Source organism: Amyelois transitella, chromosome 5 (genome assembly GCF_032362555.1).
Source record: "Amyelois transitella isolate CPQ chromosome 5, ilAmyTran1.1, whole genome shotgun sequence".
NCBI lineage: Eukaryota > Metazoa > Arthropoda > Insecta > Lepidoptera > Pyralidae > Amyelois > Amyelois transitella.
The window spans coordinates 8,771,428-8,798,874 of record NC_083508.1 but is presented as its reverse complement, the minus strand read 5'-3'; the positions used below and the strand labels follow the sequence as shown (position 1 = coordinate 8,798,874).

The 27,447-nt window shown below is 38.4% G+C and overlaps 1 protein-coding gene across 6 annotated transcripts in view; it reads right to left on the bottom strand.

Annotated features, from left to right (window-relative positions):
• Window positions 1–3,474: 3,474 nt before the first annotated feature.
• Window positions 3,475–27,447, bottom strand: part of LOC106131844 (RNA-binding protein Musashi homolog Rbp6) — a 476,408-nt gene continuing 452,435 nt past the window's right edge. For 2 of the 6 annotated variants that reach the window (XM_013331071.2, XM_013331074.2), the window contains 7 exons: window positions 26,516–26,600; window positions 24,644–24,676; window positions 23,726–23,806; window positions 12,394–12,459; window positions 10,820–11,040; window positions 8,429–8,495; window positions 3,475–7,967 (listed from right to left, as the gene is read on the bottom strand). In XM_013331071.2, the coding sequence (XP_013186525.1) occupies window positions 8,454–8,495; window positions 10,820–11,040; window positions 12,394–12,459; window positions 23,726–23,806; window positions 24,644–24,676; window positions 26,516–26,600 (528 nt within the window). In that variant the 3' untranslated portion in view covers window positions 3,475–7,967; window positions 8,429–8,453. Of the gene's footprint in view, window positions 7,968–8,428; window positions 8,496–10,819; window positions 11,041–12,393; window positions 12,460–18,670; window positions 18,867–23,725; window positions 23,807–24,643; window positions 24,677–26,515; window positions 26,601–27,447 lie in introns of those variants that run through there. The other 4 variants (XM_013331072.2, XM_013331073.2, XM_060944334.1 and 1 more) reach the window with 4 other exon arrangements.

Genomic DNA, 27,447 nt, shown 5'->3' with positions numbered 1-27,447 from the left:
TATCATCACTTTATAAGGTAGACAGCGACAACATTTTTAATAATATTGAACGGCTGATCAGCTGCATAGCCTAATGATGGAATTCAGATTGAAACAAAGATAAGTTTCTAGTGCCGTGTGTGGTGGCCAATAAAAGACGACTAAGGGATAGGCTTATAAACTTGGGATTCTTCTTTTAGGCGATTGGCTAGCAACCCGTCACTATTTGAATCTCAGTTCTATCATTAAGATAAACAGCTGAACGTGGTCTATCAGTCTTTTCAAGACTGTTGGCTCTGTCTACCCGGTAAGGGATAAAGAGGTGATCATATGTATGTATGTATGTATAAGTTTCTTTTTTTAAGTGTATAATTAAAAGCGAATTGATGTCGACGCTATATCGAGCAAAACCTTTGGACAGTTGGTCAACATTAAGTTTTAACGGGCTGTGTCTTACCCGGCCGAGTTCCAGGAAGCGCCGGTTAAAATAGAACCGGTTAGGGCAACGACTCCATCGACTGTAGTATTTACATTAGTATTTTCGTTCTAGTGGCCATTTATTAGACTCCCATGATTGTTAAAGACGTTCAAGGGAGGTTAATTAACTTAGGAGTCTTCAATTAGGCGATGGGCAACTAGCTACTAGCAACCTGTCACTATTAGAATCTAAATTAAATCATAAGCCAAACAGCTTATCGTGACCTCACATTCTTTTTAAGACTGTTGACTCTGTTTTACCCGCAAGGGAAATAGACTATATATATGTCACATATGTACCTACAAAAATTAAATTCTCTAATAGCCGGCGCGGTAACAAGGCCTACGAGAGGAATCTTAAGTTTATAAGCCTTACCCCTTAGTCAAAAGGACATATAAAAAATATTTCAGATCCAGAGATGCGCTTTTGACCACGGTTGTAGATTGGCTAAGTCTGATTTTGCATAGTTTTTTACATAGTTCACAGATTGAAATTTTAAAAGTCGTTAATAACAAGTGCCGTGTGGTTCTCGGCACCAATACAAAAAAGAATAGGACCATACCATCCCTTTCCTATGGATGTCGTAAAAGGCGACTAAGGGATAGGCTTACAAACTTGGGATTCTTTTTTAGGCGATGGGCTAGCGACCTGTCACTATTTGAATCTCAATTCTATCACTAAGCCAAATAGCTGAACGTGGCTTTCAGTCTTTTCAAGACTGATGGCTCTGTCTACCCCGCAAGGGATATAGACGTGACCATATGTATGTATGCATTAATAACAATATCTTATTAAAAATTATCTCATTTCTGCATCAAAACATGTTCTATAAAAGTTAATAAATGCAAACAGTTTCTGAACCTTATTATTTCAAAAGCAGAGTGGTTAATGAAGTTATACACCTAGTAAGTGTAGGTAGAATGTTTAAATCCTACTTCGAATATCAATGACTTTTTTGGTTTACGATCTCAAATGATCACCAATACATTTGCGGCGAGGGAAAGCTTCGGGATAGATCGTATACGCACATTTGGACCCTTTAATTTGAACCACGTCTGTTTCTGTTCATCAAGTTTTTATTTTGTTAACCTAGAGGTCAGACGAGAGTCAATACATATAATTACATATTCTTATCTTTAGATCATAGTCATAAGGCGAAAATGTTGAGCTTCTCAAGACGGACGTAAACCTAATGCTGAACAGTCTTATATATTTTACTGTTTCAATAATATTTTAACGGTAAATCCTTTTAAATTTGAATCCATCTAACAAACCAATTGCATGTCTAAATAACAATGCCTTACAGATTGGGTCGTTTCGTCTGAAAAGAGGTGAATTGGCCCTTGCGATGGAATGGCGTCACGTAGCCGAATGAGAAGGCTGTATTAAAGGCGGGGTTTGCTCGCGTAAAAGCAGAATGGAGTTAATCACAATCCTATAAGTTTTTGTATTGGTACGAGTATAAATCACCTTTTAGAGCCAACAGTCTCGAAAAGTTTGGAAGAATGAGATTCAGATGATGTGTACAATTTTACTGCAAATTGGCCTCTGTCACCGCGTCATAAAGTTCTATGTAAACTTGATATGCGATTTACTGTATTTCAGAATTAGGGATAATAGCATTATTAGTACCTGGCTTTTTAATGGGAAGTCTTACGTGTTGAGAAGTGATGGATCTAAGTCTATGTTTAATAATAATCGATACAGTACAGAGGTTTCAAATTATGGAGTAACAAAGCCAGGTCAAGCTACGCGAATACGCCTGACAAGAGTATCACTTAAAGAGTTTAATTAAGTAATTAAAAATTGGTTTATATATTGATACTTATGACAGGACATGGGACGTACTTGAAAGGCAAGCGTTCTTAAATTTGTTTGTCAAGTAAACCTGTCAGTTACTTATAACCTCATGCCATTGGTGATCAAGTAGTTAAGGTTATTCGACTCACACGGGTGTGAGTCAAGTCCAAAGTGCACATATTTGAATCCTACTGCAGTTATTTATAGTCAATAGTATATGGACCTACCAACTTACTGGCTTGACTGAACCAGTGAGTTATGAAGTCACATAGCTTTATTAGTTTTATTGCTAACCAATGTTCATACGGTGAGGTAAAGCAGCGTAAAAACCTGTGCATTCAGGTGTGCTGTTAAAGTTCCGGAGGTCAGACGGGAGTTGCTATGTGTAAAATCCAATCCAGGATCATGGTCTTAGCTAAATCTCAGCCAGGAGGATGATTATGTCATCTTATCTCAATAGAGGAAAAGAATGATGTCCTTTTAAAAAAAATGGTTTAGTCAAACTGAAGTCCTGAAGTTAATGAAAGCTTCCTTTTTTCCTTTTAGTAGTATCGTATTTTTATTTATGTGTGAATACCTGGTTGGAAAAGGTTCAAGCATTAATTACTCTAAAGTATTTTCTAAACAAGCTTGTATCTAGAAGAATTTTGTTATTATTTGTCATAAAAGTTGTGATTCCTTTTATAATAATACTTACGAATACTTACGCCAACCTTGTTGTCCCTGATTGGTGTTCTTGTTTGTAACAAATTAGATTTTTTTAAGATAAAATAATATACTTTTTAATTGCCATGTAGTTATTGATCAAAATGACATATTTTATATGTGTATGACATATTTTCATGATAAAAATGTGCTTGATTCAAGTATCTACAGTTAAATTATTATTGTCATATTCAATAGTGATTTCTTTTGGGATTCTCTTCTTATTCATCGCGTATTTACTACATGGTTCTCATATTGGTTTTGCGATGTAAATTTCAACATCATTCGATCAAACTAAAGCGGTTCTTATCTAAATAACATACACTAGAGTAATAGTATACGTTATATTTAAAAATCTTACATTAAATTTGAAATTTAATAAGAATCAATTTTAATTCATTGCACAATTTTTTTCAGGCAAATGTCTGATATTATCTTTATTTATTTATAGGATTTTGTTAATTTCTAAGAGGTCTGGGTGATGCTAAAATAAATAAAACAACTGGTTATTGTTTGAACAATGTCCATATTATATTTATTACCACATACACACGGCACGATGTGAACCTTGTCTTAAATCATTGTATTATAATAGGTATATGTACATTGCACAATGTGTATACATACATCGCCATACACGCGCGCCCCGAGAGGCTGTATGATTATATATCTCATAGTATTATGTACGTTATATAATGTAATATTTCAATAAGAGAGTGCAGTGGTGCACGGAATCGGGGCGGCGGACATACCCACCGCTTTTTACAAAACGTTTTGATATTATCATTATTTTAATAAAGAGATGCCGTAAAAACTAATTTATTCATCATTACGATTTATATCCATATTGTATACAGATTCTTGTAACATATTATTATTATTATTATACACGAAGAAATGACGAAAATAATGCGCCGAAGCCGAGACGGGTGTCGCGGCTCGTTCGCCTATCGTTATCTCCTTTCTCTAATATTTTAAATGTACATGACACCAAATTCGAACGTATATAACTCCAAATTTATTTTAATGTAAAATCTTAGGTAATTGATTTTTTATTGCTATAGAAAATCAGTCAGCACGCGAAGCACGCAATCGAGAAGTAACCGCGAGAACGAAACCAAGCGGGCGGCGTTGCGGGGTGGGACAGGGTGCCGGGAGGGGGGGCGCGAGTCCGGCGGCGCGGGCGCACCACCCGCCTCTATTCTCATAGCTATACTCATAGACACGCTCTGATGCTGCAATGAAACAACCGATCGGCTGGGGTCGGTTCGTGCGGAGCCAATGCGCGTCCGGTTCTACGCGAATAAGTATACCTTTGGTCCTTGAAACATTAAGTTGGCCATCGCCGAATATGCAAAGCTACTGATCTATGGCCGCCACGGCGACTCTACGAACTTTACCAGTCTGTCACGTTATTAGATTAAAATTAATTATTATCTTTAATAACAATATAAAGTAGATCAAGTGTAAAATAACGTAGAATGTCATTATACAAAATATAATAAATTATCTTTTAATTTTATTATATATACGATAAGTCGCATTATTAGGATCACAATTAACGAATTTTTAAAATAAATTTGAGATCTCGCTTATCATTACGTAGTCTTTATTCTGATATAGAGCAAATCTCTAAAATGGTGACTGAAGTACTTCAACTATCGCGTAATACGAACAAGCGAGAGAAGACGACGACGCGGTGGTGGCGGGCTCAGCCGGGGCCAGCACAGAGCTGCCCCGCGCCGGGGCCGCTCACCAACCGCGTCATGGCTGTTCGGCTCTACAACATGGGCCATATTATTTGGTTATGAAATTCAACTTAGATAATACGCGAAGAATCAATAGCCTATCTGAACTTATATAGTTTTTGTCAAATTCTAGCTAGTCTGATCAAAGTAAACATTGAAAACTATTGGTCAGCAAATAATTTACAGCAGCAAGCGAAGAACCTTACAATATAGCCCGTGCCTAGGTGCCCTAAGGGTGACTAACGAAACAATCTTACAAACCGTATTAACAAACCATAACAACAACAATGAAACTAATCAATCGTAAGCTAATCCTGATTGCAGCTCAAATGAATCTAATATCGACCAGTTGGTATCGACTAAGAGTGCAGCGCCAAACTATGACCGAGTTCACACTAGCTTTTTTAGGATCTAGTCGTATTGCACTTAAAATAAATATAAATTTGAAACATTATTTTGAAGATAAAAAATATATTATAGTTTATTGGAAATTGTATACAATTTAACTAAGATTTCTGACTCATGGTTCATTCTAGGCCGTTAAAAATGCTAGTGTTCAGATAGATGCCTCCTAAATCGGATGTTTACCGCTTAATTGACGGTTCGGCAGACGGACGGTAACATCGGTCGCGCAGACACGTCCAGTGTGGCGCTTTCCTAAACGTCTTTTTACACATGCGGCTAACTATTTATATACAATAATTGTCATTATGTATCGTCTCGATGCAATCGCGGCGAACCGATGGCTTCTCACGAACGCGGCGAAACGAACGTTCTCACTATATGTTTGTTTGTACTCGTACTCGCACGGGGACAAGCGGCCGTGTGCGCTTCTCCTACATTTAAAAAAGGTCGGTAAGAAAATATAATTATAGTGAGGATGTGAATGTGAATGAGATGGCCGACGGCGGCGTGGTGCGCTCGCGCCACTCCGCCGCCGGCCCGGGCCTAACAATTTTAACATCTCATCGTAATAATTAAATATTCTAAGAAAAAATGTCTTAAATACCTATAACACCGTAAATATAAAACAAATAATTACGTTAATTTGTTAGGTATGATATCGATATTCCGACCGTCCTACAGACTCACACCTTTCGATTTCATTATCAATTTCCTAGCTAACGTTTTTAACAACATAATCGCGGTCGCGTCTCTTGCGGCGTGTGCGGCGCGGCGCAGCTGGTCGCGGCGCTTGCGGTCGGCGCGTGGCCTGCCACGCCACACGTGACCATCTCAGCGAACGAACTCTGCACGAACGAACAAAAAACGCGAAGCGAGCGCGCAGTCTTTCGACGAGCGCACTCTATCTAACACTCCATTATTCAATTAACTACATACTCATAAGTAATAAATTACCTTTAAAAAGAATATTGATTTATTTCGTATCATTTTCAATATTTTTTTTTTTGTAACAGGAAACATTTATATTTATAACGTATTTATATAATAATAGCATTTAAAAGATTGTTTATTATTATTACCTAAAATTTAATACCTAGATTTATAATATTAATGTTTAATTGATGTAGGTAATGATTAATAATAGTAAATAACGAATGAATGCAACTGAGTGCACGTGATAGCAAGCGGCGGAGGGCACGTGCGCGGGCGCAGAACGCTGCGTGGCGCGGCGGCGGGCGACGCGCGGTCCGTGCGGTCCCACGCTGCTGCCGATGCAGTGGTCGATACGAATGTCAAACAGTACCTAACGAATATGATTAATGAATTGACTTCATATTTAATCTATTACCTCAAACCTGCGCCTTTGGCTGTAATTTTTTATTTTTCCCTGTCTTTATTTTATTGAAATGTTTGTGTCGTGTAACTATACCGTCTGTACGAAAGTTATTGGTAAGAATTATTGTTAAAAATTTTAAATACGACTAAGTTCGGTGTGGCTCCGGTCTGGAGACTTGTAATATCTCAACAGTGGTCTTAAATTACAGTAAATACAATCGTAAGAAACCATGAAATATTTATTACGTAATGCACAAAATTGTTATTATTATTATAATTACAATACCTACTTTCAAAGGTACAAGATAGAAACGAATTATTATCTTAACGCGATGAGAGATATTCTGAAATGTTCCGACTTAGCTTTCCAACGTCCCTATGAATCGTAAACATGATCATATTATCCTTAGGATAAAATTTTATATCATAATACATAATTATTAGAAAGTATGTATACGCGTAACTAACATAGTCTTATACGGAAGTAATCGAGAAACTTGTTAGCTACTAAAACAGAAGAGCCGTTCAAAGAGGTGATTTTATACAATTCGAATTAGGCGAAAATAATTACATTCATAGGTAAAATATGCATAATATATAGTAGTATAATAATTATGTTAATATTTGACATTAATATTAAAAATAGATAGAATAAAATATGTGTTGGTGGACGAGCGAGGAGGCGTGCGGACGTTTTGTCGCGCAGCGCGTTATTGTCTCCGGTCTCCAGCCGTCGCTTGTCGCTGCGGCGTGTCCATCGCACGCGCAGGACCCCACCGGCCTTACCAACCTATGCCGCTACCGATCAACTCAACTCTGTACACACGGGCGGGGACAAGCTTATTGCGAATACGATTACGTCTCAAACACTATTAAATAAAGAAATCAAAAAGCTTGCGATTAAAACTTTATAATGCAAACGCGCACGGCATATTCGTCGCAAGTTTACTTCCGCGCGCGTAGGGACACATATGAAACCTTAAACTGTAGTTTATCTATGAATAATAAAATATTTAAGATATACCTCCCTGCAATAAAATCGTCTAGATGCATCTTTATATAATTATGAAATGTATTTTTTTTTTGTAGTTTAATTGTTTATTACTCTGACAACACATCTACGGTACAGTCGAAGCGAGAAAAGTTTGAAAAAATACCTGTTCAATCGATAGACTATCTTTCGTTCACACGACAAAAAGTAGATTATTGTTATTTACAATAGACGGGGTTGGTGGGGGGGAGGGTGTGTGTGGGATCGGGATGTTCGGAGGGGGATACGGTGCGAGATTGAGACGCCGCGGGCGACGTATCGGTCCGCGCGGAGGCCGGACGGAGGCGAGGATGTCGCCGATGGCCGCGTCACGGGCGTCGCGCGGGTCGTTGTCGCGTTGTCAATGCAGCCTGTCGCGGGTCGAAGTCGGCTGTTGCGGCGCGGGTGCGGACGCTGGAGGATAATGCGTGTCGTGCGGCGGCCGGGCTGCGCTTCGGACGCTACGCGTCGCCACACCGCTCGCCACCTGGTGCCACATATACTTATTGTGAATGTTCACCCTATGTACCGATCATAATCAGGACTACATTGCTTTTTTCATACAACCACTGTTATTACTGTCATGGAAAATCCATTCGTGGAATTACTGATGATTTGTTGTTTACAATTACACTTTCTATTTAACAGTAATTATGAAAATGTTGTTTCATAGAAGAAAATCATATTATTTACTTTTTTGTAGTTAAATCAATTAGTAGGTGTCTTGATAAACATTCAAAAAATATAAGCTGGATTAGTGTGTTCAAGTATTCAGTAAAGGTGTCAAATCTTGAGCGACCGCTTAAAAAAAGATTTGTGTTGTTTCAGCGAGCTGGTCAATTTACCAGCCAGCGACAATTACACACACTACCATTTTATTAATGTATGGTTTCGCATAACGATGTTTTAATAGAGCCAGCGCAAATGCATCCCAAAAATTATACTTACGTAAAATATTTGTGCTATAACACTTTCAATGATAACCGTTGGTAAAAGCCGCAGGAATCAGGGGTCCCTGGAATGAGAAAAAAAGGTTTTTAGAAACAAAATCGTTCCATTATTTATGCATATGAAAAATGTAAATAACGTGGAAAATTGAATGAGTTTATCGAGTAGGTGAGTCATAATTGAATTGAAGCATAAAACGTTCAGTGGAACATTTACCCCTCCGGGGGCAGGTTTAAAGGTAGTAAGTTTGGCGTTCGCAGTCGATAGAGCGGTAGCGGCTCGGTGGCCGACAAAATAAAAACAGTGAGTGGATGAGTTAGAGCGTTGCGCGACCGCTCCGCAACGGTAATTACACCGCTTGTTCTCCTTGATTTACGGTTATTGCCCGTGGGGGCATTCCCGTTACCTAATAAGACCGTTTTACACCCGGGAACCACATGCGCCGTCCGGCCGGGCCGACGGCTGGACCGTTCATTCTCTCATTAGCGACGTATTTGTTTTGCCCCAGCGATTACGGACGATTGAGTTAATATCCCATCTGATATATGACGCGCCTGGAACAGAAGGGTGGCTTAGTGTTGCCGCGCACGACTCAATTTACAGCAAGAACTATTATGATCTCCGAAATAATTGCGTGCTCCAATTAGACGAGTCTATATAGACGAGCTATGGTCGCTGATTATTGTAGGATAGAGAGCACAGAGCAAAATGCAAGAGAAAAAGCATGTTTCGGCGCTATAAAAATTAAAGAAGCTTTCGAGAGCAGTTTGAAAAATGTGTTCAAGATACGAGGACGTGAGGAGTTAAGATCTCAGCGGCGGTCGCGGGCTGCAGGGCGCCGACAAGCAATGAAGACTGATGGCGTCTCAGAGAAGCAGTTATGGAGCGCGGTCGCAGTTTTAAAAAGCCATTACCCGCGGCGATGCACCGCCTAGATTGCGCCGCGCCGCCGCCACACCGTTCATATTTCGGAACACTTTATAATCGCATCTCTCACGCTTCACTCGCTCGCTAACTTATGGTGATTACGCTTTAAGAGCGACAAGGAAGATCGGTTCTGTAATGAGATTGGACCGTCTCGCTAAAATTTTAGTGTCGTCGACTGCTAATTGCGTCTGCGGTGCTGGGAGACACAAAATAGTAAGAGTACAAAAAGAGTTCTTTTTTATCGTCAGTAGACGATAAAAAAGAACATAATACTTTATGAAAAAAAGAAAATATGAGGAATAGAACATCGATAGTGAAAAGGAAGAAAATATCAATCCATCTCCACTTTGAATTTACTATTACGTTGATTTCCTTTCGTAAACAACTCGTCACTTTTATATAACGACGATATTATTTCCATTTTCTACTATTGAAACTACTGATCAATTCAATACTGCTCAATGTATATTTTATAAGTAGAGATGTTATCACACTTCTCCTCCCTGTGCATACTTGACGTCACGTCAAAGCGCCCGCGGCGGCGATCGACTCTTTTGCGCGACTATACGCCATTACCGACGTAATGCTCTTACAACTACCAATGTTTTTTTAATATACTCTGAAATTTTTAAATTAAATACATAAACCTGCTTTTTGAATGCAGTGATTAATCATTTGAGGGTTTAGGTGTTTTTAACTTTAAGGTAAATTTTTTATCATACTAAAAATGTATTATCGGATTGTCACTTGTATTTGGTGAAAATGGAAATTTCGTTCAGTGGTATGAAAAAACATCTTGTTTGCGTAATCAGTTACATTTTATATGCTCATAAAAATTAAAATTACCATCTTATATCTGAATCAAAGGCCCCAAAGGAAAATAAAACAGAACAAACATTAATTTGAATTCTGTGACAGTTGAAACTTCTCGAACAAGGACAATTTTGAGAATTGCCTTCATTTGGTTCTTACTGAAATAGGCATTTGGAACATGACGTAATAAATGAAAAAAGTTAGAATCAAAAGTTAATAACTTCATCCCATTCATCACGAAATAAAATAAGAATGAAAATTGTGTTAAAAGTACCAACTTTTCTATATTTTGGTGATCTGAATATATTAGAAACAATAATAATTTTTGTCTCTAACAATAATGATGAAAAAAATTTGGATAAGTATTGTGCCATTTGGAGCTTCATTACATGACACAATTATAATTTCAGTCGCAAACTGCTCCCTAAGTAGTCCACTTTGATTGGCTGGAAGTATAAACCGTCTTCCCACAACATTGTTTAGGTCTTTGGACCACCAAGTGGTTTGTTTTCCAACACTGTTTGCCTGTAGTGGTCGTCATTTTAGATACATCAAATCTATTCTACGCCATATGCTCCGTTATCTGCCACTTCAGTGTGCTGGTTACTATATAAGCTTATAAAACAGAAACGAAAAGAGAATAAAACTTACTGGGGTATAATTGAGAGGCGCGCGGCTGACTGCGATCGCTGGGAATCCAGAGGGCTGGGGGCTAGCCGCTTGCACGTATCCGACGCTGTCCGCCGCAGAGCCGTACACGTCCAGCGCTGGCCCTGGCGAGCTCGCCGCTGGGAATCCGGCCCTGCCGCCGGCCGCGTGCGGCGACGCTGGGGGCCCGAAGCCGGCCGCTGCTGCCTGGTAGTTGTTCATCACTGCGGACGGAATTAGAATGGTGGTTAGATCGTCAGTTGAGGGGACGGATAAAGGCTGGTGTCGTCATTATTGTACTCGGTTTCGATTACGAAATTCGACTTTTTAAATCTTTGCCGGGATCAAGAAACCTAATTTTAGATGATGTCTTAACTATTGCTGCTTATTATGTAGTTTTAAAGCCAGTGTTCAGTAACCAGTTCCTTTGAAGAGGACATAAAACTTGAATTTAACACCTTTGTGTTAACTTTTGTGAAATAAAAAAAAAACTTGTTAACTTTGGTAACAGTGTTACAGGCACTTGACGTCAGAGATACGCATGCCACGTGTACGGAACTGCTGACGACTTTAAACTCGGCTTTACAGAATCAATTTCCCCGAATACAATTTAAGTATTTTCTGGGGACAAGGTAAACATCAATGTGGGTAGCCCTAAATAGACCATCTGTTACACCTACACAGGATTAAAGGTGTAACAATTTTGGAGATAAGTTTGCCAGCCTTTACAATCTTCTGATTTCATGATAATTCAGCTTATTGTTATTTTACTCGTACATATTAAGTTTGTAAAAATTTTGCGTGGGCAAAATATAGAAATGACTCTTAACACACAGAAGCACTCATCATAGAAAATTGAATAGTAATATTCAGATTTCTATGGCTATTGAGTTATACACGCCAATTTAGGATTGCTTCAGTTATTTCATTACTACTCGTATGGGTCATAAACTTTCGATTTTATATATATAAATAAAACATTGTTGTGTATGAAAAATACAATGCCGAATTGAATTTATGGACACATTTTATAACGAAACAATCCTCTTAACTGACGCATGTAGGACAATCTGTACACTGTTGTAACGAGACACAATCACACTATGTATTCACGCCAAGATCTGTGATACGGAAATCGAATCCACATGTACTTACTGAATACTACATGTAAACCACTTTGGTAGTTTGCTCATTGTGAATTTTGAATTGAATTTGCTTACTAAACATGTATTTGTATGCTTCGATAATTATACTGTATTTGACACCGGTTGACAATGGTTCCCAAAGCACGGGAAGAAGAAATAGAATTATTGTTTGTTTTGGTTGTGATAGTAGTGGTAATAATATTTTATTGAAATGTGTAGTGGAAAATAGAAATGGAAAGACCCAAATACAACAGCTTATTTAGTCACAGTGCCAACATGTTATGATCAAAAAGTGTTATAAGTACCTATTTTCTGTTTAAATTTTGAAACCAATAGAATTGCGAGGAGTTCAATAGTCAATTTTGGGGCAATTGAACATGTTAACACGTTGACCGGAGTGTTTGTGCCCGGGGGCATGTGACGGCTCCTCACCTGACAGCGCTTGCGCGAGCAGCGGTGTGTTGTTGTTCGGTGTTAGTTGCCCGTTCGTCAGGTCAACTGCAAACATACACACGATTCGCACACATACACGAGTCCCACACTCGTTAGTACACAACACTTCTATGACTGAACCATCCTATCTTTAAAATTCAAAAACTACCTCGTGCGCCTCCGTGACACCTCATCTTTTCTCAATTTAGCGTACTCAACGGTAAAGTGACTATCGATGTAATCCCAACTCAATATTAAAGTTTTCCAGCGCGGATAAAGTTGAAGCGCGTAAATGCATGAATAATTTAGACGTTGGAGACAGATGCCGTACTGACGAATGAGGACAGGGAAGACTCCCCGGGCTCAGATTATGTCGGAACAAAAAAATATCACGTATGTCACGTGCATTCAAATGAAAAAGAGAGCTCGAAGTTTCGCGGGTATAAATCACAGAGGGCGAAAAAACTTTTACAAAATATCCAGTAAATTATCCGACGTGAGTTCTCTCTGGCACGCGGCGGCCTGCTTATTGAATAGGGAAGAGCATTAGCATACGCCGCACGTCGAGGCGTCAACACGCCGCGCGCGCCGCCGCGCTCGTCGCGCCCGCGCCCGCCGCCCGCCGCCCGCCGCCCGCCGCCCGCACTTACCGGTGCTCTAACCAACTTTTACGCATTTCATATTATTCCGCGGACCGAACACCAACATTCTGATAGCTTTTTAATATCGCATAATGTTCCCTGAATATCGATTAAATGATTCCCAATATATAAATTTCATTGCTGACGCAATGTAATTTGTGCGATAAGGAAACTTTTCATTACAAATATAAGATGGTGAAATTTCATCACGAGAATAAATACATTATTATTCGGCTCCATTTTCTGCTTGCTCATAGCGTCCCATTACCCCTATTGGCTTGTACGACAAATTTTATTTTTGTCAGATGCGCGAGTTATGATTTAGTGTGAAAAATGGTCGTCCGTGGCCGCACCAGGTGATTACCGGCCTGCGAGTGACTTTGCGAAAAAGTACAATATAAGTAATGGAGGATGAATGATAGATGGCGTCGCGGGCGGCCCATCCCGCGTCCGCTGCCGCGCACGCGTCTATCGCTACCGAGCGCAACACTAAACTGCTGACACATTTTAATAACATTACTTTGCGTTATGAGAGGTTATTTATTTGAGGGCCGCTGCGTCATACATAAGAATTTCACGAAGTAGCGCGGACACGTCTGGCAATCGTTAGTATCGATCAGGTTACACTCTTCGTTCTGATTTCATTATTGACCAGATTTTTTTTTTATTGGTAAAGCAAATATAGCTTTACGAAATATTAATAATTAACTAAGTTGTTGTAAATAAAATTTTAAAACTCTTCCCAAACATAACCCCCTAACCATAACGAAACATATTACGTTCGAGTTGACGTGGCTCAAACATCACTTTTCCTTTTAGAATTAGGCCCTAAAATGAACAGCTGTTACACCGAGCCGGGTCTGGCGTCAAAGCAATATTTGACGTACGCATTAACTTTTTTTATTACACAACAAACTTTTATGAAACTGGATCCAGATATCGTAAAGTCATATACGCAGTGTCATTCGTGGGGAATTCAGAGGTTATAAACATATAGCCTCAATGATACTTTAGGGGTTCACAACAAACAAACTCACAACCAGGCCCAACTAAGTCAGAACGGGTGTGCCACCCCGCAAATAATTTACGACTTAAACAATTGAGTTCACACGCGAATGTAAGGAGTTATCTACACTGGTCATATCTGTTTCGGACGCGAACTTCAGTGTGTAGTTAGCATGTGCTCCAAATGTAATTTGTGCGTGTAATAGTTCAAGTTTCTTCGCTTTGAGTACTCAAGGAGCTAGAAAACGGAGTTACTTACTAGTAATGGTGATACTCTTATAAATATGTATGATCCCTATTTTTAGAGCAGCAAAGATATTAAGGTACAAACAAAATTACTTTGTAAACAAGCTAAGAATAAGCTAGCTAATAGTAAGTGTAAAAGTTTGCTCGGAAGTTTCGAATGTGGCTATAAAAAAACTTCTTATACATAATGCGTTTTTGCGTTATATATTAAGATTTTGCCTTCAACATACTTCGGAACATATTTTTTATTTTTATTTCAATTATATTGAGTCTATTTAATATTTAATTGAATGTATTAAGTCACCGTTTTTTTTTTATGTAAAGATCGTAATAAAAATTAAGATGCCTCATTGGGAAAATAATACCTAAGTACAGGTTCTAAACGCACTTATATATCATCATCATCATTATTATATATTATAAAGTAAATTTCCCTTATTTTCCCTGTATATATGTATGCGCTAATCTCAAAAAGTTGTGGATAGATTTTGTTTGAAATGTTGGAAAGAAGGTTTTGCGAGGAAGGTTAAATTAAGTTACCTATAAATGCTACACGTGTGATCCCAGGCTAAGTCGCTAGTCATATAATAAACCTTTCGTAAACTGTTCCTTAATACTGGTACAGCAATAATGTCGTAAATTTCATGATTAAAAAAGACAAGGAAAAGCCCTCATCGAAGTCTCACCTACGTATTCTTCTATGAATTCAGAGGCCGTCTTGTAAGAGCTATTCCAAGTTTCATAATTGCGAAGTTTCGGAAACTTAATAATTCTTCTTCGGAAGTGGAATGACGGCCGCTGGAAATATTCACGGGGCGTAGTCTGATAAGACCTTGAAGATATTACGTTTTGCTGGCATTGCTTGCTTTTTGTAAAAAATCATTGAAGACCCAGTTTTATGCTACATTTGTGTGTGCTTGCCACCTTTTTGTTGTGAGTCATCTTCATTATAAACTGTTATAAAAGCGGCCATAATGATAAGTTCGTGAAGGATATTTTGAAAATATCCATGGAAAAGATAAGGACATAATTCTTTTTCATTTTAATATATGATCTGAATTCCATGCGATGTTTAATGTAAGATTTAATTTATTATTTAAATTTATTTAACACAAAATGTGGCTTCATATTTTGAAGGAGCAACATTAGTAAATATTTAATGTAGTGAATGAGGCGCGGTAGTTAACAAAATATTAAAAAGTCACTTAAAATGGCAAAATTCCATTATCGACGTACCGAAAAACCTACAAGTTTGGTATCATCTCTCATTCTAGGATCCTAATACTTCATTTCGCACTTGGCCCGATTGAAATGTTTTATTTCTATATGTACGGTACGCACGTATCCCGAAAACGTATATTTAATAGACGCTATCAATAACTCGCCGATGATATGGGTAGACTTGTCGATCGTTACTCTTCATATTTCAATTAAAAATTATTAATTTATTTGATAGTTTTGTTGTTTATTTTTCATAGAACAATTACCAATATCGTGATCAATATTCATAATTAATATTCTCCTTATAATCAAAACTTTTCTTATAGTCAGCTGGTTCAGTCATAGATGGGAACGTTAATCAAAAACATATAAAGCAATATCGAAAAAAGCAGAACGAAATCGGAGAAACGAATATGAAAATCCGACACACATTTTTATGAAAAATTACGAAAATCACTACTGAGTACTAGAACTCTTCAATAAATAAATCATTATTCTACCCATGTAGTCAAATTAGAACTTAAACGCGGAATATGTCCGCTTACAACTACAATTTAACTACAGCTTTTTAATAATTACAATTTTGACTATTCTATAGGTATAAAATTTTCAATATTTCTAACTAGGCATGTATTTTCATCTTAAAACAATTGAAATAGATCTATTCTTAATAAATACGATTATCTAAGGCACACAATTTTTTGAATCACAATAAAATACTATTCTAGATAAAATCTTAAAACTAAACAGTAATTAAAATACAGCTAGAAAAGAGTTTGCACCACCAATCATTGTAAATTTTTACCACCAATTACTATTCTATTTGCTTAATTTGTCTACCTACTGTCTTAGAGACAAAGCTTTCATTTTGTCCTACTTAATTCCGACAATTTCGACAAAATCTTCAATCGATACACATTTTGAAGCTCCTCTAATATCAATTGTTTGAAATAGGCCGAGAATCCAAACAACTAGTCTAGTCTATTCATTGAATCTAATTGAAATTTTGACAATGGCGAGATAAAGTCTACACACTCTTGTCATCTTGCTTCTCTTTGCCATCAAAATTTTAGGCTTTCTAAAATTCTAAGCTAATTTATTTCGGTCTACTTTTTCTAATTTACTTTTTAAATATCCTTTTCTAATAATAAACTACAATCCGCTTTTTACTTGAATAATTACGACAATTTGTCACACATTTGTAACCTACTCTATTCTAAATGTTCAACGTTTACGGAACAGACAAAACTTGATAATTTTCAAAACAAAATTACTCGCCCTATTCCTGCAGCGGACTGCGGCACTCCATTCACCAAACTGCTGTTCTTGTTCTCACATTTTTGTAAGCACGTTTTATATTGCTATATACAAGTCGTGCTGACAAATAAATCCTTCGCTCTCTCGTGTAGCCGGAGAGTCGTGGACGGACGTTCAAGACCCGTAATAGTATATCTAACCTCATCTCATCTTCCATGCAGGGAGTAAGGGCTCACTAAGCGCATTTCGGATGCACTGTGCGGAATATGTGCATCAATCCGACTCTAACTAGAAGAGATTAGTATGCTAATAGTATCCATTATGTCCCATCGACATCCTCCCAATCGGTTAAACTCTACAATAAAAATTTATGGTCGATGGAGCTCGCTAGACTAGCGCTTTGTATTCAAAATCTATGGACATACATAAAATAAAATACTATCTAATTAAATGAAAAGTAAGAAATAAATCTGACCCATCCAAACACAGCACTCGTCTACCCGGCGCTGAACCGCCGTATGCTACACTAGGAGCTATTTTTACATGAGAATCTAAGAAGTAGTATGGGGTTTGCTCAGAACGCGGTCGCGCCGAGCTCCGACCTAAGCAACAAGCACTAAACGTAACAGTTACTAACACAATTAACGGTCAAATATCTTAAATTACAAATGGAGTTGGCACTGCTCGCGACACGCGGCCACTCGCCGCCTCGCCAGCTAATTATTTGGATCCAGACCGACGTTCGTGTGACCCTTTAAGTATTTTTTCCGAGTGCTAATTTGTCGCAACGTCGTTTCCTTATTTTAGTGTAATGCGATTCGTTTTTTGCTGATTGCCAATTTAGAAAAGTACGATTGAAATACGATTTTGTTTTTGTGTTACACAACGCAACGAACAAAGGGCCGCTTTACATTTGGTACAGATTTTAGTAAGTCTCTTATTAAAGGAATGGTCGGCTAAGAGTGCAAGTGAGCAACATGGAACTATGCAAAATAGTTGTGTGGATGTCGGTTCGCGGGTTGCATTCTGAGGGCAGGCGTGTTGAATGTGGAGAATGTCGGAAACGCGTCGGCGGGTGGGCCGCGGTCGCACGTGCCTCCACTGGCTCACACCGCGCCCGCCTGTGCCTCGGGCGGTCGGGCACGAGCAGGCGCTAGTGAACTCATAAACCTGGCTGTCTTACCGGCTTGATGAGCGACTGTGCGGCGCGGACACCACGCTGCGTGTGCCGCATTGGATGAGTCAGAAAAACGAAAAATCTCCGTTAAAACATATATGCGACGAGGCCAAACGAACTTTGGCGGTAATAAAAAATCAAACTCGCACGCTAGCCAACTCCACGCTAACACACTATCTCTTCCAGTTTATTTCGGTCGCAATCGATATGCGAACGAGTGGTAAATAAGTGAGGCACTGATCGACCTCGATTTACTAACGATCAATTGGACAATAAACGATAAAACGTTTTGCTTATACAACGGCAATTTCCTTTATTTTAAAATATAGCGGCTTCACAATATCATAGACTTATGATTAATGATATAAAGACGATATGTCAAAACAGCGATTAGAACAATACTATAAACCTTATGATTATAAAATAGACTTAATACATTAAGAATTTGACACATGGGTTACATTATAATTAATGAAGAGATTTGAGTATATTAATCCTAAATTACTAATCATACATGGAATCACTTCCTGAGGGAAACCGCAATTGATTCATTCAATATCGAAATTAATAACACTTGTATAATTTGGCATCGAGCTATATGGGCGAACCTAGTCGGGCGATAGCAACACGCATCTGCAAAATCGCGTATAGGACGAAACTTGCCTGCGACATTGCATTCCTTGTCTGGGATTTGTGGGGGCGGGGCTTAATACCAAAGAGCTAGTCGCTTCAGAAAAGATTTATTTGTGTTCGTAAGAAATTCCGGGAGCCGTTTACGGGTATTCCGGGTAAATAGTGGTAAAGCGTCGTGGTGGTCGTGGCAGCCTTCCCGCCGAAGGCCTACGAGCTCTGCCCGAGCACCCCCGGGCTTATGTACTCCGCGCCGACCAAGAGGCGACTTTCCGGCGGGATAACTCCCACTACACCTGCGGCAACAAAATAAAAAAAGCTACAAAGCCGGCTCCGGAGGGTTCCGCCAACAGAACCGCGCTTAAATAAATAAACAGTCGGAAAGTGTCTCGAAAAACGAACCTTACAGTACCCTGACAAATCCCTTTCAAAATTAACATGGAGGAAAAAAAACAAAAGTTATAAGAATGTAACTAAGCCGAGAAACAGTACAAAAAGAGGAATATCGCCCAGAGTTCCACTCATCGAATCTTTATGGGGAAACTTGGAATTGATAGTTTCCTGTTTACTGTTTTCGGGCTATTTAAAATAGTTTGCACGCACAGATACGGAATGATGAACTGGCTCACTGTTTTCGTATTAACCCAGCCCCATTTATGAATCACGCATAGGCACGATGCAGGGAGGGGGTCATTACGTGTTATTCTAAGTATTGATTCGATCATCAAAATTGTATCAAGAACATGGTGTTATTTACTGAATAATTCATTTGGTATTAGTATATCTAAACACGCAATGGATCACGTAATAGGGGAAAAGTCAATTCGACTGCCCGACCTTAAGTATGATCAGAAATTACGATTGTGCATTAAATTTAAATGAACTGTATTGTAACGCGGGTTTGTTAGACACGGGGGTTTAATTCAGACATGAATAATGGTCGCCACACATAGATAACTTACATACGCGATAAAATATTCCAAGCTTATTATACTAGTTTAGAGGATGGCGATTAGGACGGTCGCACACGTAGCGATTAAAGACCGAATTTTAACTTATAGTTATAATTTTGATTAAACACCTTAATTTTGAAATAATTACTGCGAGGTGTGGTGATGAAGCAACGAATATTGCTGTGAACTGATGGCTCAGCCTTCAGTTGTTTCACCTTAAAATTTCATTATACTGAAATCGTTAACAATAACACGAAGAAGTTAGCATAAAATAGTTGCATCCAAAAATATACAACAACAACAATAAATATATCAATAACGTTATCATTTAAGCAGTGTAAATATAAGGAGAAATAACTTTGAAAAGAAAACGAAATATATTACAATTATAGCGAATATTAAAAGTATTAAAATAACATTTTTCAAGCTCGATGTTCGTTTTCATTATTTCGATGAATAAATAATGAAACAAATGTCTAAACTAGCGCTACTTGTGAATTACTACGCAAATGAAACCCTAATTTTTAGTTTATAATTATTCATCCTCTAAACTTAGTGGTTTTTGAAATTAATGTCTATTCGTCTACAAGTCTTAACAATCTAGTTGATATTATTTTACGCTTAGTATTATTAAGTACTAGAATATTTTATGAACACATCGCCATGATTTGCTGTAACTACGAAAGCAATGGAGTTTATTCATACAGTATTTGTTGGTTTTTTATTGATAAGACAACGACATTAAACTATCTATTGACTGGGTGACTTTATTGAAAATATTTTTAATTTACTGAAAATACAAATTCTGTAAAGCATGTCATAGAAGTACAGTATTTTTAACGAAATTATAAACTTCGGCTTTCTGCTAACAATCATCCATGCGCATGATTGCTCGTATGTGCTACGAATGCTACGATTGTTCTACGCAAAGCTACGACGTAGACCTTTGGTGCTTGTAGCACTTATTAGATTTCGACTACGATACACACCGTTTAAATAATAATAAACCCAAATATATAATGGTCGAGTAAAGATAATAAAAATTTACATTTCTATTTAGTAAAATTTTAAGTGAACATTTTTCATCATACTAGTAAATAAGTATTGACGTAGTACATAGCTTGTTAATATTTATAACAGATTGCGGACGTCAAATGGACAGAATGACGTCAGCGGCGTAATACGGCACAAAGAATTTAATTGGTACAAAATGTGATTATACTCATATGCATAATTTATCGACGCTGTTACGTCGGTTTCATTCACATGAATTACGTCAACGGTTGAAGCTGCTTTTATTTTTGCTTGACTTTCGTAAAACTTTTCGTTGCTAAGTGGTGAGGACTAAGAGACACCCCCAGAATTTGGAATAAATGACTTCTGTTCGGGTTTCAGGTAACATTTTCCAACTACTGTTATGACGACTATTTTTCTTTTTATTCATATTTATACATAATAATGAAATGAGAATTATACGTCTAAAACTTGTGGTGAGATAGAAATTTAGGTTGTCTACTTGTAAAATTTGTAAGAAATTATGAATTGTGTTGATAAAAAGATCGTGAGGGCTGTCCATACAATGAATATGATGGAACGAATACTGAATGACGTGACTCATCTATTCCCTATTTAATCTGTGGGCGATAAATCACGGCGTTGTGTTCACTTCCCTATGGCTATTGAAATCCAAACGCTACTCACACTACGTATGTAGGGGACATCTAACGAACACTGGCTAAAAACCACCTACATTGCCGCTATTATAGTTTAGAACTAGAACGAGGAAAAGTTAACTTCTAAATCCATTTTAACCCGATACGAGTATCAGAATCTACTAATCGGACTACCACTACATCGTTATCCTAGAAAATATCCCACTCCTTAAACTTCTATTTATTCTCAATTTAGTCGTATCGTTCGCGCTTGACGGATCATAGTTGGTTATAAAAATTCACTGAAGTTGTTCACCGACGGTGCGAATTATGTGTGAACTGCGCCGTTGCGGCTAAATTCCTAAGTGAGGATCGCTAGAATATTTTGCTGAAGAAATTTCCTCTTGAAAACCATCTGGCTAAAAGTCACGTAGTTTTTGACATTAATACTTTTCCATTAAAACTAACAAAGTTGTTTATTTACGTTTGGGAAGTATCTTCGTCTGAACGCGACAGAACGTGTAGTCTTTTCCCAAGTTCGAAGTGACTGCTCCATATTAAAGGCTAGAAATTATGGCTCTCGCTCCGACTTGCTGCACTTTGTCATGCCATCTGCTGCATCAAAGGATGCGACCGCGTTTTACTCCGCAATAAATAAAATTAAATTCACGTAAAATCGTGACGTGCGCCGAGCAACACTGTCCGATATTAATATTCTAATCATGAATTTAATTAAGGGAATCAGACGGGATATGGTTGGTATAATTTATAGTGGTCTAAATATTGGTGATGTAGATGATGTTACCAATAAGCTGGTAGCGGCGCCGGCGGAGGAATGCTAATGTGCCAAAATGGGCGCACATTAATTGTGGCCAGGCCCGCGCCGGCGCAGTCGCCGTGCGGTCCCGCAAACACCGGCCACCGACCGGATTTTTGTGTGTGGTAAATTCACAAGCTGAGTTTCATTACTTGGTCACATCAAGTATAAATTTAAACAGAAGATTTTCATAATAAAAAAAAAGAAAATATAATAGTCGCACTCTCTATATAATATTGGTGACCTTAAAATGTAATTAGTTAGGTGACTGTGATAAAGTCAACGTGTCAAAGACACGCCCTAAACTATTTCCTTTGCGTGGGTGAATTATCAACTCCGAACGGCTGACTTGCGTTCGATAACGCCATTAATTTGAACGGCTCGTTCGAACACCTGTGTAATTACAGGGCCGCTCCATTGTTCAATTATATTTACAATTGAACCACCACCCACAATCGGTGAGGTATTTTTTTTGAATGTTAGAAACGTGTGTCTTGCGTGCCGTAAATCGCTCGCTTTAAAGTAATTAACGCAGAACGATTTGTACGTAAGAAAAAGTTGACCGGTTGCCGCGCTGCATCGATAACATCAGTTCTTATTCGTCAAACGGTGAGTAAATCAAGGTTCAGTTTTAGAATTCACTCAATTAGGTATTTTCAATAGAGTTCGCGTTTGTAAAGTCCACCAGAGTCTAACCGAATATGCGCGGTTTGCACCCGCACCGAAAAAACGGGAGGCCAAAGCTTAGTGGCGTAATTATGGTGAAGCGAAGGCAGCTCAAACACTGACTGTGGACAAATAACGAGAAGAGTATTTGTGCAGCTGCGCCCCGCCGCGCTCTAAGACCCGCCGCCCACTATTCCGGTTCAATGCCTATATACTTTCAACGCTTTTAAGAGTACGAACTAACCTCAAAAGAATGAAATCGGCACAAAAATTAACATTCAACTCTCGTTTGAGAGGATCGACTAGAAGCTTCGTGGACTACTTTTAATTAGTAGAAATTTCTTTTAGGCTTGAGATTTACATAGTAGTCACCGCAAAAAGACGTCAATTTTTCAGTACTTTTGTTTGAGTCTGACAAATCTCCTTTAAAAGCTTTCACTGGTAATGAGAAGTGGGACTAGACAAGGGGTGAGGCGTGGCGCGACGTCGCGTGGCTTAGCGGGGCGCAGCGATCGAGCGCAGAGCGAAGGCGAATGTTGTATTTGCGCTAGAGTGTTTGCTCGACGCGTAGCATTTGAGAATCGTTAGGTCAAATCATCTGTAAACATAGAGCGAGGCGCTCGCAATTGGCCGGATTGTCTCGACAAAATTCTGAAGATAAACAATAAGCAGCACTTCTCAACACATGGACGTTTTGTAATTGACGGCGTGGCAGATTTATCTAGATGGTTCAGTCATTGTTAGGGGTGTTAACTTGTTAGTAAAGTTGTTAGAGTCGGCACAAACTTTTGTAAAGTTAGTTTGAAAAGGGGAAGTTAGGACATGGTCACCACAGGAGCAGAATTAGCGTATGCATTGTTAGTTCTGTGGGTGAGTGACATGTCAGTAAGCGGTCGGTGTCGCTCGACGTAAGCGGTTAGTGGAATGCAATGCCGCGCGAGTTCACAGATGCATGGCGTGTACATTGTAAACCCCACTGAGTTCCAGCGGGTGATATGGCAGGAGTGTCGCCAGGTGGTGGTAGTGATTGCCGGAAAGTTGGTGGTGCAAGCTCGCCAGGGGATTACCTGCTGGATATGGCAGCCCGAAGCTAGGATAGCCCGAATAGCTACGGCCTGCCGCGTAGGCGGCGTACGCTGCGGGGAAACCTGCCGACAAAAAAATACTTTATTATCACACAAACAGCAGTACAGAAAAAGCAGGGGTTAATTCAATGGAAAGCATGCATTTATTAGTTGGAATATTTTTCATATTGCGCTGGTTCTACTGATTCATTGACTGATATGCTTTCGGCACGGAACGTGTCCCGTTGGCCCAATTCTGAAATAGAGCCGTCGGCGTCACATAAAAGGTAACTATGTACACGGCGATACGACACCGGTTTGGACAATGTCCAGCGGATGATATTTTGTAAACATCGTTTAATGTAGCACAGTCTAAGTGGACTATCGATGGCTTAATACCTTCAGCTATAAGAGATACCTACTGAATTAACAATACCAAACAAATCAAGGCTACTCTATACCAAACATGACATTAAATCTAGAAATAAAGAACATGACAGGTAAAAAATTTAAAATAAAAGTATCGTTGCATCGGTTCCGGTAATAACGAGGTCCGTTATAAAATGCAAAATGAATGATGGCCGGACGTCCACATCGGCTGATATGATTACTACGGCGGATCGTTTATCATATTATTGCCAATCAAAATAGTGTATCTGTCAGGCCATGTAATCCATCACACGGCAGATGGACGTACTCGTACTATAACGCGACACACTGTTATCCGTTAATTAAATGCACACCTAACACTTTAAGTGAATTAGGTAATTAATTGATTAGGTACTGCCATGATCCGTTGTGGTACTCGTTGTTAGCACAAAATCAACGTTCATAATATGTTATTGTTGAACGTGAAATGAATTGAATGCGGGGGAGGCGAAAATAGTGATGAGACTTTAAAAAAAAAGAAATTTAACTTACCGTCAGGAAGCGCACCCAATGACCACATGAAATCTAGAAATGTAAAAACATTTACATAAATCGATCGATCCTTACACCTTACATAATATGTGTTTTAAGATAAAGATATATTTGAGTGTTGTGCCGTGAGACACTATTTTGCTTGGCGAAACATTTTCTTACACTTAACATTGAGTATAATGTGATATTTATATATACTTAGTATATTTTTATATAAGAGCATTCAACATTATCTAAATTCTACTTTAAAACATCTATTTTACTTCAAAATGGGGTATGTTAGTTTCGATCTGCGTCGTCCGACGTCTTACATTTACTGTTAATCTATTCTACACATGGTTAGTCTAAGCTAAACATGTTAAACAAACAGACGTATTGAAATATTTTAGAAATGATATTTATTAATCTAATTTCTACTATCTCCTACTTAATAAGTTAATACATATTAATTCTATTAGTTAACGAGAACTACGTTTGATACAAACATTTGAGTGTATTATGAAAAACTTACTGTCGATAAAACAGTAACAGTTAATCATGAAATCCCAGATAATATACAACTAAATATAACTAATAGAGAACATAGTATATTTGGTCCTAATTTGGCATTGCACAATATGAGTAATAAATAAATAAAATGTAAAGAGTAAGGATTCAAATAAAATAAACCAAGTGACTAAACACACACATAAATATATCAGTAAGTACCTAGACTAGAATCATGTATCTTACAACAAAATTTCAAAGTAATTTTATAAAACATTCTCTAAAATCTCACAAACTCATAGTTAATAACATCCAAAGATAATAGATACCTCTTTCATCCATAGTTAACAATTTTTGAAAAGCCGACTTCAAACTGTAAAACTATTCATAGAAAACTAAATGATCAAATATCACTTACGAAAATAGTTGGAATTAGTTTTACCAATTCTCCGCAAAATGACAAGCTAGACTGGCGCACTAAACAGTATCATACATCTGGATGGATATGTAGCAAAATTGGCAAGAATCAGCAGACCCTGAGGGCCTTTATTTTAATATTTTATTATTAAAAGCTACTTAGAATTCAGAAAATCACCAGGCTCTGAACTATATTTGTTATCTATTCAAATCAAATAGCAAAGCACCTACTACCTGGTACAAAAATATTTCTCTCTATCAACCCTACTTAAAATTGTTCCAGTTTCTCTATTGGTTTACAAACATGATGTTAATGTATTTTATTTGTATGTATAAGAACTGATTCTATGATTGTTCTAATTTTATGTTGGTACATATTTCGAAAATCTGCTAGCTAATCGATTTACTAATGGCCATTACTAAAAATAAGACACTTTGGATATTATCAGTTTCCTTAAATTACAATTTAATACTTGTCTTTGGTGAGGCTGGATAGAGAAGGAATGTAGAAAACAAGGAATGGACATCAGGAAGCCGGCGCAGCGTGCAAAGGAATGCAGCGAAGAAGACTAAGGGGAACGAAAGTGGAGCACTGACCGCGTGTCAGTTAGAAAGGGTGATGCGGGTGTTGCTGGAAGAGGATCGCGGATCAGAGAGGCAACGGAGTCGGCAAGGTCGTGTGAGCCAAGGGAGAGTAAAGGGTGGGAATGTCGAGGGCATGTGCACCTAACAATTCGGAGACCGAGTATGTTAGGGGCGGGATGGCAAGAGGCGCGAGTGCGGGACGCGAGGGTCGAGGGGAGGGGCGAAGAGCTGCTAAGGCTCGGCGATAGGCAGCTGCGTGCACGCTCGACGTGCTCGCCCCCGCGCTCGCACCGGCTACGAGGAGCTGCGCCGGCGCATGGACAGGATAAGGAGCGTATCGGACGCCGCCGGCGCCGGCAGCCACAGCGGTACCTAGCAACTCACCGTACGCGCCACGTCCAGCGGCTCTCGTCTTTGCCAAATTCGCTGGGAGCATGACTTCTTTAGGCTGTGCTTTTTTGCATTCCACCTGTAACAAAATATAAATCAGGTTTTAAGAAAGGAGTGAGAGTACTACTTGTCGTTGTTGTCGTGATACATCCACTATTTATTTGTATTGTAGTAAATGTATGTTTATCTATTTGATATTCGCTACTAGTTAGTTTATATCGTTTTATCAATAATGAACATAAGCCAATGCCTTTCTTTACATTTTCCTGACGTCGGCCTACTGGAAGAAATTCTTTAGAAATGAGTGTGCCCTTGTACTAAATTTCTCCGTAGTCTAAGTCCTAGTTGTATTTTTGTCCTTGACATACATAAATAAATAAAGATATTAATATTATGCATAGCGATATAATATTGTAGTTAAATTGGGTTATTATGAAAGACTCCAAGTTTGATCAAATACTCGTACCTCGTCGAGATCGAGCGACTCAAGAAATTATGGAAGAAAGGGGGTGACGAAATCGGTCGACAATCCGTTATGCTTCACGGTTCGAGTCACAAATTGAATTTTAATTTGCTTTACCAAGTCAAGGAGCTTATCATTGAATACTTATTATACAGCAGGACAAATTTCACGACGACAGAATTACATAATTATTTAGAAATGTCATGTCCAATCTTGTCTTCCTCGAAATTTGATGTTTAACATCAAATTAACCTGTTGATTTATATTTAAGTAATACAGATTGTTTAATAATTGAACTTTCTAGATTTACTTGTTTTCAGCTCTATAAAACTGGTCGGTTGCCGAAGTGAATTAATGTTGCTCATAATTAAACCCCGCGTTTAATCGATCCATTAAGTAATTTTAACGAACAGTACAGCTCTGTTCAGTGCTTGTATCTCCCGCCGCCGCCCTGAAGGGAGGG